The sequence below is a fragment of the Papaver somniferum genome, chromosome 2 (assembly GCF_003573695.1).
Source record: "Papaver somniferum cultivar HN1 chromosome 2, ASM357369v1, whole genome shotgun sequence".
In the NCBI taxonomy this organism is placed as follows: Eukaryota; Viridiplantae; Streptophyta; class Magnoliopsida; order Ranunculales; family Papaveraceae; genus Papaver; species Papaver somniferum.
This window is the reverse complement of record NC_039359.1, coordinates 36,611,602-36,629,650: the sequence shown is the minus strand read 5'-3', so window position 1 is coordinate 36,629,650 and position 18,049 is coordinate 36,611,602. Positions and strand designations below refer to the sequence as shown.

Sequence of the window (18,049 nt, the reverse complement as noted above, 5' to 3'; positions counted from 1 at the left end):
CTCTTCGGTCTACTCCCATTACTGCAGGAGTAATCTAGTAATCTCCTTAGAAATTAGGTTTCACGAAGTAAAATTCAAACTCACGTGCCACCATACCTACTCTTTTAACGGCTATATCATATACCCCTTAAAAAATCAGTAAATAAATAAAAACTGAAACTTTAATTTCAAAATTCCCAATTTTTCTCTAACGGTTATCCTCATCAAATTATACCTTAAAAAGAAAATATAGCCGTTATAATCTTCCAGATATCTAAATCTTTCTCTTCTTCTTCTCCAAATAATTGCTCCCATTCTTTCTCTTCTCTCGAATCAAAAACCCCTAGAAAAATATTTCCTTTTTGGATAATATCTGCAAAATCTTAGCTTTTGTGAATTAACAGTCATGGTGATATCTTCAAACAGATCTCCTTCCCCTATTTCAAGCAGTAAAACAAACCTCAATAATCCAAGAACCCCAGTTAGCAATAATAACCTCAGAAAGAGTTTCAGTGGAAATCCACTAAATAACCCTTCGTTTGTTCGTAATTCTAAAAACTTCAATCCAACCACTCCGGCTAATACTCCAACAGGTAATCAAGAATGAAAATTTCCCCCTTTTATAATTCAAATTTCTTATTTTTATTTGTCTGATTTGGAATCTAATCTATAATTTGTTTCTTGAAATGCAGAATTTTCACAAAGAAATTCATTGTTGAATGAGTATAAAGAGAATGAAAAAGATCCGAATTTGAAGCCTGTAAAGATAAGATCATCATCACCTATTACTAAGCACTTCATGGCTCCAACAATCTCCACTGTTTCAAAAATTGCTGCTCCTTCACCAAGAAAGAAAATTTTGGGGGAGAGGAATGAACCAGTTAGGGTTTCTGATGATAGAAAGTTATCATTTGCAGAAAAGATTCAATCATGTTCTGATTCGGTTTCTTGTTCTCTGGTATTACCCCCTAAAGTTTCTTCTATTGAAAATCTTTCATTTACTGAAATTTTTGAATCAGATTTGGGATTAGCCTCTGGTTCTCAGTTACCCTCTAAAACCCTAGAAAGTAGTGTGTTTTCAACTTCAGAATCTGAAAACCCCATTTTTGAGATCAAGGAATCTCTTCATTCTTCCGTAACTGGAGAGAACCAATTAAAACCAGATGAAAACTCTGCTGTTTCCTGTTTAATGGAAGAAAACCCTAGTAAAAATTCTGTGCCTGAACTAGTTAAACCATCTTGCTCTTCTTCTGTGCCGGTTTTAGCTCGACTAGACTTGGATCCATTACTTCCACCTTATGATCCCAAAACCAATATCCTTTCTCCAAGGCCATTGTTTCTCTGTTATAAACCTAATCCCCGTGTCGAAGCTTATCGCACCAAAGGAACAAAGTTAGATGATATATTTACAACTTCTGAAAGCTGTTCAGATGATACTAAGAACACTGAAGAAACTGAGTGTTCAGTTGAGTCTGAGGATGTTGCATTGTCAGAGGAGGTTGTATCTGAGGCAGCAGTGGAGCAAATGCAAGAGAAGAATGAGAACATAGTATGCAAGAAGATGTCAAGGCAGCGCACATTTGTGAGAACAAAGATCATCCCTTCTCTTTTAGTTTTTGTAGTTGCTTGTTTATGCTTTACGGTTACAGATTCTCCGGTTTATAACGACGACTCTAGCTTCGAGTTTGGAACTTCTGCGATGGAAATGAATCCTATTGATATTGTCTATAACTGGGCAGAAATGTCTGCTTCATATCTCTCTATGCTGAACTTTATGCCTAAAGGAGTTGATACAATGATTCCTTTTAATGTTGCTAATTTAACTATGGTAAACCATGAGTACCGAACACGGGGCTATGGTGAGAATGCGATAGAGGAAATGCAAGGAATGAATGGTCTTGGATTCCAAGAGGAGATGGAAACTAATGAGGAAGTGAACCAGGAAGAAGAGAGTTTCTTAGCTGTTGAGACAGATGATAAGAGTGAGGATTTGGGTGACCTTGATCCTGGAATGATAAAAGAGTCCGTGGCGATCCATGAAAAAGATGGTATTGAAATTCCTCAGCACATGGAAGAATCTGTCAGTCCTCAAAGCTCAGAAGTAGTTGATGCAGAGGAGAAGAGTGAAGCCAAAATGACTGTGGCTGACCATGATCCTGAGATGATAAAGGAATCTGTGGCGATCCATGAACAAGATGGTATTGAACTTCCTCAGCAGCATAAGGCAGAATCTGTCAGTTCTCAAAGCTCAGAAGTAGTTGATGCAGAGGAGAAGAGTGAAGCCAAATTGACAGAAGAGAGTTGTTTATTAGCTGCCATGGTAGAGGAGAAGATGGAAGAATTTGCTGAGCTTGAGCCTGAAATGATAGAAGAATCAGTAGAGTTCCAAGAGAAAGATGGTATTGATATCCAGAGAGACACTGATGCTGCCGATTTAAAACTCAGTCAGCATGCCTCTGAATCTGATAGTTCTCAAAGCTCAGAAATAGATGAAGCTTCTCCTCATGACCTAAGTTTGGGAACCCTTGAATCTGTTATTCATGACTTAGCAGATAAGTCTCTCAGACAAACTGTGATGCAAATCTCTTTAGTTCTTCTAACTTTGATCAGTTGTGCAGCTTTCCTATATATGAGAAGCAAAAAAGCCTCTACTCTAGAGCCTGTAGAAACATTGCAGCCAAAAAAGTTGGTTTCTAGTTCAACATCAACTAGTATTGACAGTAAAAGGCCACAAATTGAAAGGTTTTGTTCTCAAAACTGGGAAATTGAGGAAGAGGTGGTGGCAGGACATTCCGGTCCATCAGGTATGAGCAGTGACTTCCAGAACAGCTCATCTTGCAAGGACAGGGAATCTGAGCGAGAGAATGAAGTGCAAAGCAGCCAGGGTCATCCAATTAGTAGAAACCCCGATGTTGAATCGTCATCAAATTACTCAGTTGGATCTGTTTCTTATGGAAGTTTTACTACATATGAGAAACTCCACAATAAACATGTTAGTACGCTAAACATTCCTCATTTTATTGATGCTTTTGTATGTGCTAATAATTTCATTTCAGGAACTAAACATAACAGTACTAACATACTTCCCTTTTCTGTTCTCTTTTGTTGTGTTTTGAAGGGTTATGGAGACGAAGTGGTGACTCCAGTTCGCCGTTCAAATAGAATCAGAAAGAAGATCGTTTCTCCATAAACTAAATCTCTACATGCAATGGGATGCAGGTGTTTTTTAGTCGCGTTCTTTTTCTTTCTTGGACTGAATCACGAAGACTTGTCAGGGGATGAGCAAAGCAGCACATTCGGGAGTAATAGTACAACAAAGAGTTGTATGCTGCTGCATGATGTGAAGGATGTTGCTAACAATTTAGTTTACACATTAGAGTAGTGTAGCATCACATTATGTCAATCAATGGTTTCATCATTATCATTTTCACGCTGATTTCTTAGTTCAAATTATTGGATTTCTCTGAGTTGTAAAATGGGGTTTGAATTTGAAACTTATTTATGCGTTACCTGATCTCACGGTGTTCTTGACATTCAAAGTTTCTCACTTGTAGAAGTTGTGTGTGTTGTTTTGATCAATAAACCATAGGAAAGCGGATTGCAGTAACAGACCAGATGCATTTCCTTGTTCTATGATGCACATAGAAAACAAGAAGTTGAATACCCTGTAAAGAACACACTATATGGCCAATGCATCAAAAGATACGAAGGGCAGCTCACTTCATAAAGAGCTGTTCTGATGAGTAGACAAGTTGATTATGTGCTCAAATGGGAATCCAATCCCAGTCTTCTTTACAAAACTGCATTGCCAAGTTTGACCCTTTTCAAGGTAAGCCTTAGTGCTCAGACCTAAAAACTGTTCTCATTTACTAATGGAAGCCCGAGCATGGTTCCCACTTTATCCCACAATTTTGTTCGACGTTGTCACCATTTCAGTACAAGACTTTTTTTTTTGATCGGTATAAGACTTGTAATTCAGTTTCAGCTAAAACCTCCAAAAGATTGGTTGGGCAAGTGGTGTATTATCCATCTCTACAGAGAGGTACACATTTTAAGAACCTCCAAAAGATAATCAATCTACTAAAGGAAATCGTGCAATTTAACCTCACAGAGAGATGCAAATGTTGTTAATTTCCCTTGCTTGGATGTTTTACAACCCTGCACATAAAGCACATCAGATGTCTAAGTCAGAATAGAACACGGCTCATGCTGATTTAGTCAGAGGGTTTAAACCCTTTTATACCGGATTTCTAAAGGCAAAATGACCTGGGGATCAGTATTAGAAGGAAACAAGGGTAACAAGCAATTCTTTGACAAATAACAAGTCCGAATATGAAATCAACAACACAAATTCTTTCTATGAAAAAGTAGAAAATTCTGTATAAGAATGCAGTCAATCAAAAGGTCTGTTTAACAGGTGTCCAGTACACTAGAAACAACTTCACATAAGTTGAGTTGAAAAATGTAATGTTCTCTTTTTGCAGCTAAGACCACCACCATTAGCAGTAGCTCCAACACCACCACAAACAAAAGGATATGAAAACGTAACAGAGGAATAAGATCAGCACAGCTAGCAAGAGAGAAATGTGTGTACATGATAGACGAGAGAAGCTTGTGGCACATCATGCCAGTCAGTAATTACAGATGTTAACATTGAGACCGTTCTATCCACCATTCAGCTGCAACCACTAGATCCTCGTGAACACGCTGCTGTACACATGATGGCCCCGAAACTAATTTTTTTGGGGGAGACATGACAAATGTCAATTTTGTTGTAGGATTGCTCCCATATGATCATTTTTCTTTCTTAACTTTTTTTTTTCTTTTACTTCTTTTCCACTTGAAAACTCTTCAAAACTACTTATTACCAGGGTAGTCCTTGTACTTCTTCTCCATCAGGCTCAGCAGGAAATCAGTGAACACATGCTCGTATTCTGGCATTTTCCCGTAACCTGATAAGAGAGTTCAAAGGCGTCTTAAAAGAAGCAAACCTTCATATTCTCGCAAGCCTACAGCTGTTGAGGAATATTTAGAATATCAATTAAGAAAAAGTTCCACTTGCCAGGAAAGTAGTTAATATCAATCACGTAGAAATGGTCTCTGGTTCCATGCTCTCGAATCATATCTATGTTGAACAGTTGGAGACCCTACAAAATCAAAGTATATATGAATCATGGTCATGGAAATGGGAAGAAAAATTTATTATTTTATAAAACGGGAGAGAAGAAAAATTATAGTTAAGAAACATGAAGATGGAAAATACCAGCCGTTGACGCAGCTCCCTTGACAGCTTCTCAAGTAAAGGTCGTGGAGGAAGCTCTGAGATTAAGGATAACATGGATCAATCTCTAATTATAGAATGTGGAAGGATTTCATATGAATCAAAATTTTCCAAGACAACGAATTACTGATAATAAGGTTAATCTTGCCCATAAGAACTCCTGGTTCTAACATGATAAACACTCACCAGCAACACTAGGGTCCAGATCTGCATCATCTGCAGAAGCAGCGGCACAAGATACCCTTGGAAAACGAAACACACCAGCATTGTTTAAGAGCTCAAGTTTATTGATGTCGGGAAGAGAGAAACGCCGTACAACCTTTATAGCTTCCCCAACAATATAAACCTTGAAGACAACACCTCCTGCAACCAGAAAAGTAAAGGAAGAATTCTAGCATTGACCATAACAAATTTCAGATGCAAGCGATACCTACACGGGTTAAATGTCATACCATGGTTAACGAACTCCTGCAGAACCAAGGGAGGATCAAGTTTTGATAGAGATAGTTGATCGTATGCAAGTGATAATAGATGTGATTTTGCACTACCATCAACAATTAGTGGTTTTGACACTGAAACATAAACAAAAAAAGCACAACAACAATTAAGGGCAATCATAGAAAGATACATGAACAGGGAAGTTTGAATGGTTGCTTCGCACATCTGAAACATGGTGTAGGTTCAGAATGAGATATACCACCCTCACACTTAACATAGGCTAGTTTAACACATGCATGCACTGGTGGTTTAAAATTTAGCATAACATACAAAATTATGTTCTTTATCTTTAACATGTGTTCCTTGGCCATAACTGTTATAAGTATAACATCATCTCTCAGTCCTGATGCTTTAGCCATTGAACAAACCATATGAAAAATGAGGGATACAACAGATGCACTACAACCTTACCTAATGGTAATACCAATCCTGCTTCAGTAACAGCATCAGGAATCGATAATGGATCTTCTGTGATAACTAACTGCTTTGGAACACCAACTTTTCCTACAAAAGAATACGTACGTTTTAAGCATCAGCATGTACGCAGATGTAAACTTTACGAACTTACGCTATCAAATCTGTCCAGAATTTACACACATGGAAATACGATAACAAAATCTTTTGTAGGGTGATTCGCCATCAGCTAAAAACTTTCTTCTCCAGATGCCTTAATTGTCTAGGAGTACAATAGAAATTACCATGACAATCACACAAGTTTATATTGGTCACATCCTGAAGCATGGACTGGCGGTTGCTAACATGTTTTATGGCACTGGGAGGATCAAGGACTGTAACTTCTGGATACTTTTCCCGGTAGTCCTACAAAGAGTAAAAACAACTGGCATCAGAAAAAGTTAGGGTGGACATGCAAATGCTACTTATAAAGTTGTTCTCAATTTGCTTGACACTTAGAAAATCATTCCAGTACCTTGAGAAGGGGAACAATCTATTCAAAGAAGGTTTACCATAAAAAGTGATTTCGACAACCAAGAAGGAAACAAGTGTGTTTAGAAGCAACATAACCACAACGCGTCGTTCTAAGTGTATAAGTATTCAATTGAGTGGCTTCCCAAGAGCTCTACCATTGGTTATTGGTTCTGATCTCTACTTTCCTGTACCATCTTCTTCCAACTGTCTGTCTGATTTAATACTTATTTTTCACTCTGGATTTGTTTAATGCAGGCTTTCATGTTGTACAAATCTCTATCTATTTTCTTCAGACATATCAATGAAGAGAAGTAACTTATACAATAAGGAAATTTGTTTGTCATATATAGTACAAATTTCCATTAACATCTGATATCGTGCTACTTATTTGGGGGTTGGTGTCTTCCTATGCATAGTCAAACCAAATTGTATCTATAATTTACTCAACCAATATCTTTCTCTTTTAATGATGTTTTACTGCTCAAAGGGACCATATTTAGCTGTTAAGCAACAAGCAAAGGGACAAAGTCACCAAGTGAATGAAAAACAAGAAGGATGTGGAAACCAACTATTATTATGTGCATCTGTTACTGATACTTGGCTACTACAATCCAGAGGACATCCCAAAATTTTGCTGCCCAAGAAGCCCAACAAACAAAATAGATAGTAACTGCATCAGCACAGTTAACAATTACAGATGCACACCATGACACTAGCAGAATGGCAGTTAAATGTAGGGTTGACAACCTCCATTTTCCTTCTAGTGGGACCAAAAAATATCATGCAATTTTTTCCTCACGTTCTATATATTTTTCAGCAAGGATATAGACCCTACGAATGAGAATATGTCGTTTGGTGTCTCTTCATGTGCTTTTCAATAACACATGAAGGTAACTGAGGACATACTAAGTGACTACTATAGCCCGATATGGCGATATGTAAAACTTTGTAGAAGCTGATGAAAACACAATCATAAATTCGGTGGGCTAATCTGACACTTAGCCTTAACATTGGACTATCAGCACGAATATCACAAATTACTGTAACTTCTAAGATCGCCTCGTTGTAGTCTTGGGTAGGCTAGGACGGGCGGGGTTAAAATTCTTGTATGGCTTTTCTTTCATCAAACAATAGGTATTTTGTGCAGCCTCCATGAATAACTACACAAATCCCGAAAACAGATGCCTATCTCTCTAGCATGATGATCTCATGCATCATTAGAACAGACTAGAAAATTAAGGACGTGGCTGATTCAATATTTTGCTTTTGTAACCACGTACATGAAACATAAATCCTTCGTTTTGAAACGACTGAATAAGTAAGAAAATTAACCATGTAAGCTCATAAAAGAAGATCATAGGTAAAACCGACATCAACATTCAAATTTTTTAACACATACAAATCTAAAAAGGTATAACTGAACATCATCTGCAAATCTTATAAAAGAGGTTAACTATACTAGCAGGTAAGATAAAATCCTCATTCAGAAATCTCGAGGCTCCAACCTCAACTATCTGATCATGATTCATTGCAGAGGAACGAGCCCTCTGTAAAATTATGTTAGAAGACATGTTTTATGCTATTGACCAATCCTTGTCACCGCATGTATGAACACTAACATAACTTATTAATGACATAATCGAGGAAATTAAAAAAAAAAAAAAAGTTTACCATACAAATAGAATGACTAACTTTCGTTCAGAAGTAAATGATAAGGACAACATGTGAGCATCAGGAAACTAACCTCAAGAATTTGACGCCACTGCTTTCCAAACAGCTGAAAAAGACAAGAAATAGATGGCACACCATATCAGAACACATACAAGATCGTTTGACTAGACCTCTACATGATCATTTTCAGACATGTTAGGAGAAAGTCATTTCAAACATTTCATTGAAATTGAAACAACAGAACCGTATTTGATGAATAATAAGCACCAATCCGCTCACCTTGTGCAAAATAACGTCAAAGGGACCTTGATCTGAAAGTGGCCTGCTTTGGTCAATTGCAACAAAGACTATACCTTTGTTCCTGTTTCATGCAATATAACACGTGTTGTATTTATCAGAATTACAAGAAGAAGAAAAAAAAAGGGAAAGTGCAGAACTATAGACAGAATTAAAATTTCGGGTAACAAAATGAAAGCTCCATTAACACATACGCAAACACCTAGTTAAGGGTAGGTTCACTGACTAGATTCTCAATATTTACAATAAATCCAGCACATAGGCAACACCAAATATTTCTGCAGTTGCCAGCTTATTCGTGCAGACGATCTACAATGAAGAGATACTCCTGCGAGAAGTGATAGAGTATCCTTTGACTAGTTTCCATGTATGCTTGAACCGTTTCAGACGATACAAAATGCCCGTAGGCACAAATTGAAATGAATCAAGCTCTATTTTATCTCAGGTCGACATTCTTCTCATCTTCACAAAAATTTCAGCCCATCCGAAATCATGAAATCCTATCCGTGAGATAATAATTCACAACACTCTATACGACCACCCAATATCACCTTCAAGCGAAACTAGTTTTTCCGCACAGGGAGAAATCCATATATAGATATATCGTACAAAAGTAATCGAATAAAACCAACAGAAAAGACTATTCTTGACGTCGTATTCTATGTTCCTTTGCTACAGTTACGCAAGCGTTGTTTATCGTTAGTATGTTAAGATTTTCCACAACAATAAAGGCATATACTGTGTGTAAAGAAGATTGAAAGAGATGTATAAAGACAGCAACAGTCTTTAAAAATAGTAGATGAAAAGCAAATGCCAATCACTTTCATGCTAACAATTAGTTCCATGTCATACCGCATTCCATACAACTCTCAAATAGAACATTAACAACTAGTAGATTAAGAATGAAACAAGAAGAGAGAAATAACCAATCTATTAGAAACAACAATAACAAGATATAATCCAAATTTGACTTTTAATCTCTATTCTAATCTCATGAGCATCTATACCAAGAATATGAGAATATTCCCAATTCATGAATTGCAGATTCCATCACAGTAATCAACTCACAACAATACCACGTGAGGAAGGATAAGTCAAAAAAAAAGAAGAAAAAAAACAATTGCCACAACTGGCAGCATAAATTCAATCTTGTGGGGTTTCTAGGATATACAAATTACAATACTCAGAAATCAAAAACCCAAACCCATGGAGAAAAATCTAATCTTTGTGTCAGAAAATGTCTCGAAATATACTTTTTGTTCTTTTGTATTAAAAAACTAAACTATATTTGGTTATACAACAATATACAAGTAACCCAAATTGTGCCCATTCAAAGAACCAAAAAAAAGAAAACTATTAGAAAGAATTACAATTAATCAAATCTCTAAATGAAACCCATAGTTTAAACGAAAGATTTAATCTTCCCCAACATTTCTGGGCACAAAAAACAAAAGTGGATATGTGAGTGTGACTGAGTGTGCATGAGTGTGAGAGAAGTGAACAAATTTACAAGAAATTGAATGGAGAATAGAATTAGAGGGATTACCTAGCCAGATTCTCAAGCTTTGGTTGTAAAAAACTCTTGGTTTTCTTGGAAGTTAAAGCATATCCAACAACAAGTCTCGTAGATTGATGAGGTAACCCTAATCCTAATGTAAACTCCTCCTGTTCATTATTACTTTCATTTTCATTCTCAGGTTGTTCATTACTTTTATGTTCTTCTCCACCGATCAACCTCATACTCGAAAAACTCAATTCAAAACCAACAAACCCTAATTCACAATCCTTTCTTTCACACTTAGTATTCAAACAAAATCTAGTCTGTATAATAAAGAAAATACCAAAAAGTTGGAATGAAAATGTTGATAATCAGAAAACCTAAAATAGAGAAATTTAAAAGATTTTGTTTCCTCGAGTTGTTGATTTTAGGGTTCGGTGTTTCTAGATTTGAAAGGGGAAAGTGTATGAAGAAGGTGTCTTTTTGTATTAAGAAGATTTGGATTTTCACGGACAAACAAAGAGGATCAGTTAGCAGAGGTAAGAGAGTATCGAGAAGAGTACGTCTATATATTTACGGTCATGTTTTTTATTATTCCCTAAATGCCCCTAGTTAATATGTAAAATCCCATATTGTTTTTTTTGGCCTTTTTTATATTTCGAATATACCCCTACTCATGTTTTTTAGCTTGCTTTTAACTATTCCAAGTAGGGCTGTTCATGCTCGGTTTTGGTTCGGTTTCTAGCCAAACCAAAACCGAAACCAATACTATCGGTTTCTAAAAATCTAAACCAAACCAATCCATTAACCATTGGTTCGGTTTCTAAATGGTTCCAGCCGGTTTCGGTTTGTCCCAGTGGTTTTTGGTTAACCAATAGTTATGTCAAACGACTCAAACAAAAAAAAAGATACACAAATTTACAGATAAAAAAATCGTAGCTGCCGATAGTATTGGTTTACACAAATTTACAGACAAAAAAAATAAAAAAAAAATATCAAGAATAGTTAAAGCTTACTCTAAATCTAGAGATCAAAAGAAGATATATAATATATCTTAATTTAGTTAGTGATAAACAAAAAAGAATGAAGAAGGGAAGAAGAAAGTCGAGTAGCAGCAGTGATTGTTGTAGTTAGGGGTGGAGAAGGGAGGAGACTGAGAGAAGGAGAAAGAGAAAGAGGGAGAATATCATACTGAAATATTAGATTTAGGGTTTCTATTTATCCTCTAAATCAATGGGTAGAATCTAATACTTGTTAATCAAGGTAGAAACTAAGTTTAAAAATTAATCGGTTTTCCAATGGTTTTTGGTTCGGTTTTAGAAGTCAAACCAAACCAAAACCAACACTATCGGTTTTCCACTTTGTACACCATAACCGATCCGTTAGTAAATGGTTCGGTTTGGTTTCTTCTTAATTGATCTGGTTCGGTCCGGTTACAACGGAAAACCGAAACCATGTTCAGCCCTAATTCCAAGTGCTAATACTAATAGCAGCGCTAGGAGTGACTGACCCACGTTTTGAAAAGAAAACAAAAGGTAAGTGGTTCCATAGCCGTGTGGAAAATGTGTGGGAGAAACTCTAATTCCCATATCGGCTCAGATGCTAACGGAGATGTAGAGATATTATTGGGTTACCGTATATCTCATAGCTAGACTTACAATTTTCCTAGTGTGCACATATACACATCTGTTTGGATACCCGAAATAAAAATTAATACCCAAAATTAGAAGCAGAAAAACCGTGCGTCATTAAAAAAAAAAACCTTTTGAAAGTCATTTTCATATTTTACACTCAAACCTAACTTTTGATTTTATTGCTTTAAGAAATGGAAAAGTTATTTTTCATTGGGCGTAGAAACAATCGATAAATAATTCTCGGAATAATGATCACAGTAAATTTTGTTTGTGCTTTTAAATCGAAATTCTAGATTTTTGTTTGAATTACCAAGCAGTTTCAAATTTGGGCGATTGTAAATTACCAGACACCGAGTTACTGAGCTCATACAAGTCATCAAAAAAACAGAAAATAACCAAGCATGCAGCTGACTTTGACTCTTTGAGTAATGGTCTCCAAAGGTAAAATTAAGAATTGAAAGAAAAATTCATTTCTAAATGATCATCCAAACTTTTAGGCTACTTTACCATTTCTTTCCCGTCAAGGCTACGATAGGTTTATCCAGAAATGGACCAGAATATACTCTTATGCTCTTCACTGTTTAGATTCTTTTAAATTATTTCCTACTGATGGGTCATAAGTTACCATGTACTGTAATGACTACTAGTGTGTTCTTTGTGGATATATAACACATGATTATACTTTTGAAACCATATAATTGGATGGTAATTTCATGATCAGGATATATTTCCTCGCCATGCTAGATTAGATAATCTTCCCATCCTAGAAAAGAATATTCCAGAATCCAGACTGCCCAATATATGGAGTATTGACAAATCCCCATTGCAAGTCTAAGATTAGCGCATGCAAGTAGGACTGCCTGTCATTCCTTTGCCCCTTTTAGCTCAATGTTAGTGTTTCTGGAGGTTAGCTATTTAGTTATCTCCCTTCCCTGGCTATATCTTTAGTACTTAACTTCTATTACGCAAACTTTATATGCTCTTTTGAAATTCTTCCACTTTACTTTAGTTTTACGTTAAGGTAACGATAAATAATGTTTAGGCAGAAACCAGTTGTGTTTGCATCCGACTGAACTAATCAACTTTCGTATATCTAGCTAGTATTTAACGATACCGATATCGACTTGGTAATAATATTTGTGGTTCGCTTCTTTTTCTAATAAAAAAAAAAACCATTATTGTTCTCTTAAATCCATTGGCAGGAGAACTAAAGAGGGTCTAGGAATATTCTGAAATGATTTGTTAGCTTTTCTTAAACTTTGTAGTAATAAATATAAGCTACTCTTCTTAGATTTAGATAGGCACACAGCGCACACTCTTAAACGAACCATTCTTTTCACAGTTAATTAGCAGGATCAGATTCCAAGTTTCCAACTTGCAAGCACTTAATCTAATGTGCCCCAGCCTAAAGAAAAGGAGAAAAACGTACTAAATGATTAAAGGTTTTAGGAAAACAATAAGGGATTCAATTTGCAATCCCCACTTCCTTCGACTTTCTCGTTTTGAAAATCTAAAATATAGTTGTGCGAATATTCTCACAACAGAACAGAGTTCTTCTCGATTTTCAAGTGAAAAGGATGATATATAACTGGCTAGTTAGTTACTGTAAAAAAACTGCAGTAAATACAATAACAAAACTTGACTTGTATGTTAACATCTGCATTCTTGCACCAGAATCCCAGGCTCCATTTGCATGAATACCGACACTGACTTGAAATCCATATTCCCCCGACGATCGTCATGTCAAGTGCTCCCATGAAATCTTCTGAAAATCATCAATCTGTTTCATGAGGTGATGATTATTGTCTCACTTTCCCTCTTTACTAATGAGAAAAGCAATACACACCTACCCAATATTTTCATCTTTCAGTGCACATGTAATTGTTTTTTTTTTTTTAATTTCTCAGTGTGGATCTGCTTTATTCGATTTTGACATTCCTATAGCTAAATATATTTGTAGTGGCATCGATGTGATTTAGATGTATCCACATGTTCCCCAAGTGGTGCTCTCTTTTTAATGTTTATTTTGCGTACGTTATGATATATTTGAATAATTTTGATGCGTCCACGTAGGAGTAGAAACTACATATGAAGTTTCCAAAATAAAATCATTATTATCATTTAGACATCTAGAGATTCGATAAGAACTCGATTTAGTTAGATGATGAAGAAGATCATAATTTATTTAGCCCTCCAATCACCTCTGGTGTACGTACAGTTAAAGAATATCAAATCAAAATGTATCAATCAAGAAAACAATTAACTAGAACGGTCGTGGAAATTTTATAGTTTAAAACAATGTTTAATGGGATTGGTTCTAAAACAGTGTTTGAGATTTGATTAGGACTAGTTAAAAATGGACACAATATAATTAATAGAATAAGAATGTTGTGCATGTGCATGATTCTCCGGAGATAAACCGATATTTGTTTTCTTTTATCACAAAATTGGTTAAAAAGACCAAAATCAATAATTTCTGAATAAAAAGAACATTTAGATTTTGATATTGTTTAAATGGATATAATTGTAAAAATAGATGTAAACAGTTTCATCCTACCTATTTTTAAATATTTTTTCTTATTTTTAATTTATATCAGGATGCATCCAGTTTCATCCTTGCTATTTTTTTGGTGTCCATTTCATCCATAATAGTTTTTACTCGTCCATTTGAACCATGTTTTAAAAATATTTAGATAAATAACCCATTTTCCGTTCTTTTATTTTAGTAATATAATTATAAGTACTGATAAGCCAATACGGAGTGGTTATTAGATGTTTCTTGTCTTATCGATCTAACAAGGTTATCCACGTACAGATTTAGGCTTAATTAACTATGTCATTAGCTTAGTGGATGTGTGGACGTACATAGTCATCTTCCTCTTCGCCATCGTCGGCTTTCCATTGTTAGACCTCCTCTATTAAAAATCTTCCTAATGTTATCAAATCAAAAGAACAGGAAAAGTTTTCTGGATTATGAAATTGTTGTGATATGAGTTAAAAAGTTAAGAACACTTCTACAAAATTATCACAGGGTTACCAGTTCATGCAGTGTACAGGAGGTTACTAAAATTCATATAAAACAATACAATTGTAACATGCGTGGTTTTCTCTAATATGGTCAGAGTCTCTCGCTCACAATTTGTTTTTCTGGAGCAAACCATGCCTGTTTTGTTTTCTGGTAACGAATTGATCAAAGCATTAAGTGGAAGTACTTCAAATTTCTATAATTATACTTTGCTAACTAATGTTGTTGGAATAAAGTCTAAAGCTTAACAATCCCCCACGAAAAGCTAAGAAGCTCTTTTTACCAAGAAAATGCAAAAAAAGAAATGCAGTCGATATTGTTTTCAGTTACCTACCATAATCGCACTTAAAGAGGCTTGTTTATAAAGAGCAAATGTCCGACCAAATTAAGTGACTCTACTTTAAACAACTTTCCATTTGGCCTTCGTTTTAGTGGAGACACTCCTCTAGTCTCTGTCTTACTGTATACACATTCCACAATTTCGCAATCTTACACAGTATGTTACCCATTTCTGCCTTCTTTTCTTGTGTCCGAAAGAGACCATGACAAGCCATGCGATCGCAAATCGACATATATACAATAACAACCAGATTCATCTATACATAAGTAGACACAGTTGACGTATAATGAGCACAACATTTATTTCCAGACAATGTTAATTAAGCTGGGAAATAGCAAGTATTGGATGTTGTTACAGGTATGATGTTGCTTATAATAGCAAGTATTGGATGGGTGTACAAGTTTGGACCACTTTCAACCACCACCATTTGCATATTTTTTAAGCTCTCTCGAGGAAGACTTAACCCTTTATTAACTTGGCAGAGTTAGTACTGATTCACATTAAAATAAAATACTCCATGACCTTGGAATGACCACTATAAAAGTAGTCGCGGTATGGGCGGATTATATGTCTTTAAATATAATTACGTACGCTCGACCATGGTCATCGCATTGTCTGATGATCCGATTTTCCATACGAAAACTGATGGAGACTTCTCAGTTGATGTTTTGCGTTGAGTGTGACTCCGACTCGCATTTTGCAAATTGCAGTTGATCTTCAGCAATGTCATTTTCAGCTAAGATCGATTCTATAATCTTGTTAGGAATATTAGTATCTCCAAGTTTATGCTTGAAAAGATCCCATACTGTATTAACTGACTTCCAAATTTAGAGTTTCCACTTTGCATATACAAATGTCTGCGAGAACTGTACGAGTTTTCTAATACATAGGTATCTTTAATGCATACTGTATAAGTTGCTCGCTTAGATTTTTGTGAATAATGTTGGCAAATCATGAAGGGTTTTCATGAAATCAAGAGAAAACTATTGCTTCCAAATTTATTGATGAAAGCAACAAAAGCAGTCTTCATCAAATGAAAATAATGCATTTAAAGGACAAATGAAAACTCTAGTTCCGGTAAACTAAGCTTCAGCAAATAAGATAACAGATCTTCTCGACAGCCAGCAACAAAGACTTTGCTTCCTCATCCCAGTCAATAGCTGGGACATCACAATTTTTTTTTTCTCTCTTTCTAAACTCTTTCTTATTTTAAGGAAGAATGGTTAATTGGTCTGCGGAACTTTCTTATATTCATTTAATTTTATTGTAAGTTCAAATGCATTCAAAAGACTAACCTAGGGAGTTAGTAACCCTTACATCACTGTTAGTAGAGCTTTCTAATGCTAGATCAGACTGTCTATCCCTTGCATTAGATATATCTACTTTTAAACTTTGCAAAATATAAATAGGTGGATCAGTGACTCAATCAACAGAGTTAAAAAAAGTTTTAACTTCTTTTGTAAGAGTATCTGCCACATTGTTAGCAGTTCTAGGAATGTAAAAAAAGCCCAAAAAAATTTGACAACTTGAAAAGACTCTTTTAACTTCGTCCATAATAACTTGATTCTGTTAGGAAATTTGAGATGGTCTCCCATTCAAGTAATCAAACAAATTCTTGCAATCACCTTCCACACTGAAATTTGCGAATCTTCTTTCTGACGCCCAATTAGCTCCTTGCAACATTCCTAAAGCTTACGCTTCTTCTGGAAAAGAAGCTGTGATTGGACCTGCTCTTCCTTGTTCAAACTTGCCTGCATCATTCCTAAAGATTAATGAAAAACCTGCAGGCGTATCTTTAGAAATCCAAGCAGCATCAATATTAAGTTTCTTTTGTGTCTTCTTAGGAGGCAGCCACTTTGGAATTTCAATTTTATCAGTTGATAGTTTTCTGAGTGAAGAGTTATCCTTATACCAGAAGTCAAGAAATCTTTGTATTTCTAAGGCTAATTGTGAACAAGTTTGTTGTTGTGTTTCGAATGCTCTATTGCATCGTTCTTTCCAGATGAACCAAGCTTTGGTTAATATAATTTCTATGGGTATAATAGGGTCCTTTTTTCCTAATCATTCCTTGCAAATATCTAAGAAGGTAGTAGTACTGTCAAAGTTTAGCTCAACTGAGTGTGGTTCAGCTGCCCAAACAATTTTAGCATAAGGACAAAAAAGCATTAAATGTTCTATAAATTCATGCTCTTGACAACCAAAGGAACGGTTAGGATGGATATCTTTCATGAATTTAGATAATTTCAAATTTGTGGAGATGGCATTTTGTAAACACTTCCAAGCAGATATTTTGATTCTTTGAGACACATTAAGACTCCATAAGTTTTTCCAAAAAGAGTCAGGCTGTCCTAAATTGAAATGGTTTATTGTTCTTTCATTGAGCTTGTTATACATATATTTGACGGTGAAAATGCCTGAGTTAGTAAGAAGCCATCTGAGGGAGTCTTTTTTGTTTACAACTATTCTGATGTTGTTAATTTTCCTAGCAATGTGTCTGGGAATATTTCACATATTAGGGTAGAGTTCCACTTCTTAGTGATTGGATCAATAAGATCCTTTATAAGTGTTAAGTGAGCGTTATTTGTAATTCTAAAAGTACTAAGCTTAACTTCCAGATTGGGTATCCATCTATCCTCCCATATATTGATACTATTACCATTTCCTACTTCCCAAATACTGTTTTGCTCAACAAGATGAATACCCTTACTTATACACTTCCATATCCAACATCTTGTTGAAGGGGTTTTAGCTAAGAAAACTGAAGCTTTCCTGAAGTATCTAGGTTTAAATTGTTTTACCCATAGGGCCTATGGTTTAGTTAGCAATCTCCAAGCTAGTTTTGTTATCATTGCTAGATTGAACTTATGTGCATTTCTAGATCTTAATCCCCCTTACTCAT

The 18,049-nt window shown here is 35.5% G+C and overlaps 2 protein-coding genes across 2 annotated transcripts; one reads left to right on the top strand and one right to left on the bottom strand.

Moving 5' to 3' along the window:
- Positions 1-272: 272 nt before the first annotated feature.
- On the top strand, positions 273-3,490 carry LOC113347378. The gene is made up of 3 exons (XM_026591026.1): positions 273-572; positions 672-2,971; positions 3,098-3,490. The coding sequence occupies exons 1-3, from the start codon at positions 386-388 to the stop codon at positions 3,167-3,169; spliced, it is 2,559 nt and encodes an 852-aa protein (XP_026446811.1). The 5' UTR covers positions 273-385; the 3' UTR covers positions 3,170-3,490.
- A 785-nt stretch (positions 3,491-4,275) lies between these two features.
- On the bottom strand, positions 4,276-10,700 carry LOC113347377 (inositol-tetrakisphosphate 1-kinase 3-like). Its single transcript, XM_026591025.1, has 10 exons — positions 10,200-10,700; positions 8,636-8,717; positions 8,430-8,462; positions 6,457-6,577; positions 6,170-6,262; positions 5,713-5,832; positions 5,447-5,623; positions 5,243-5,298; positions 5,042-5,126; positions 4,276-4,931 (listed from the first exon to the last, which is right to left on the bottom strand). The coding sequence occupies exons 1-10, from the start codon at positions 10,391-10,393 to the stop codon at positions 4,837-4,839; spliced, it is 1,056 nt and encodes a 351-aa protein (XP_026446810.1). The 5' UTR covers positions 10,394-10,700; the 3' UTR covers positions 4,276-4,836.
- Between the last annotated feature and the right edge of the window lie 7,349 nt (positions 10,701-18,049).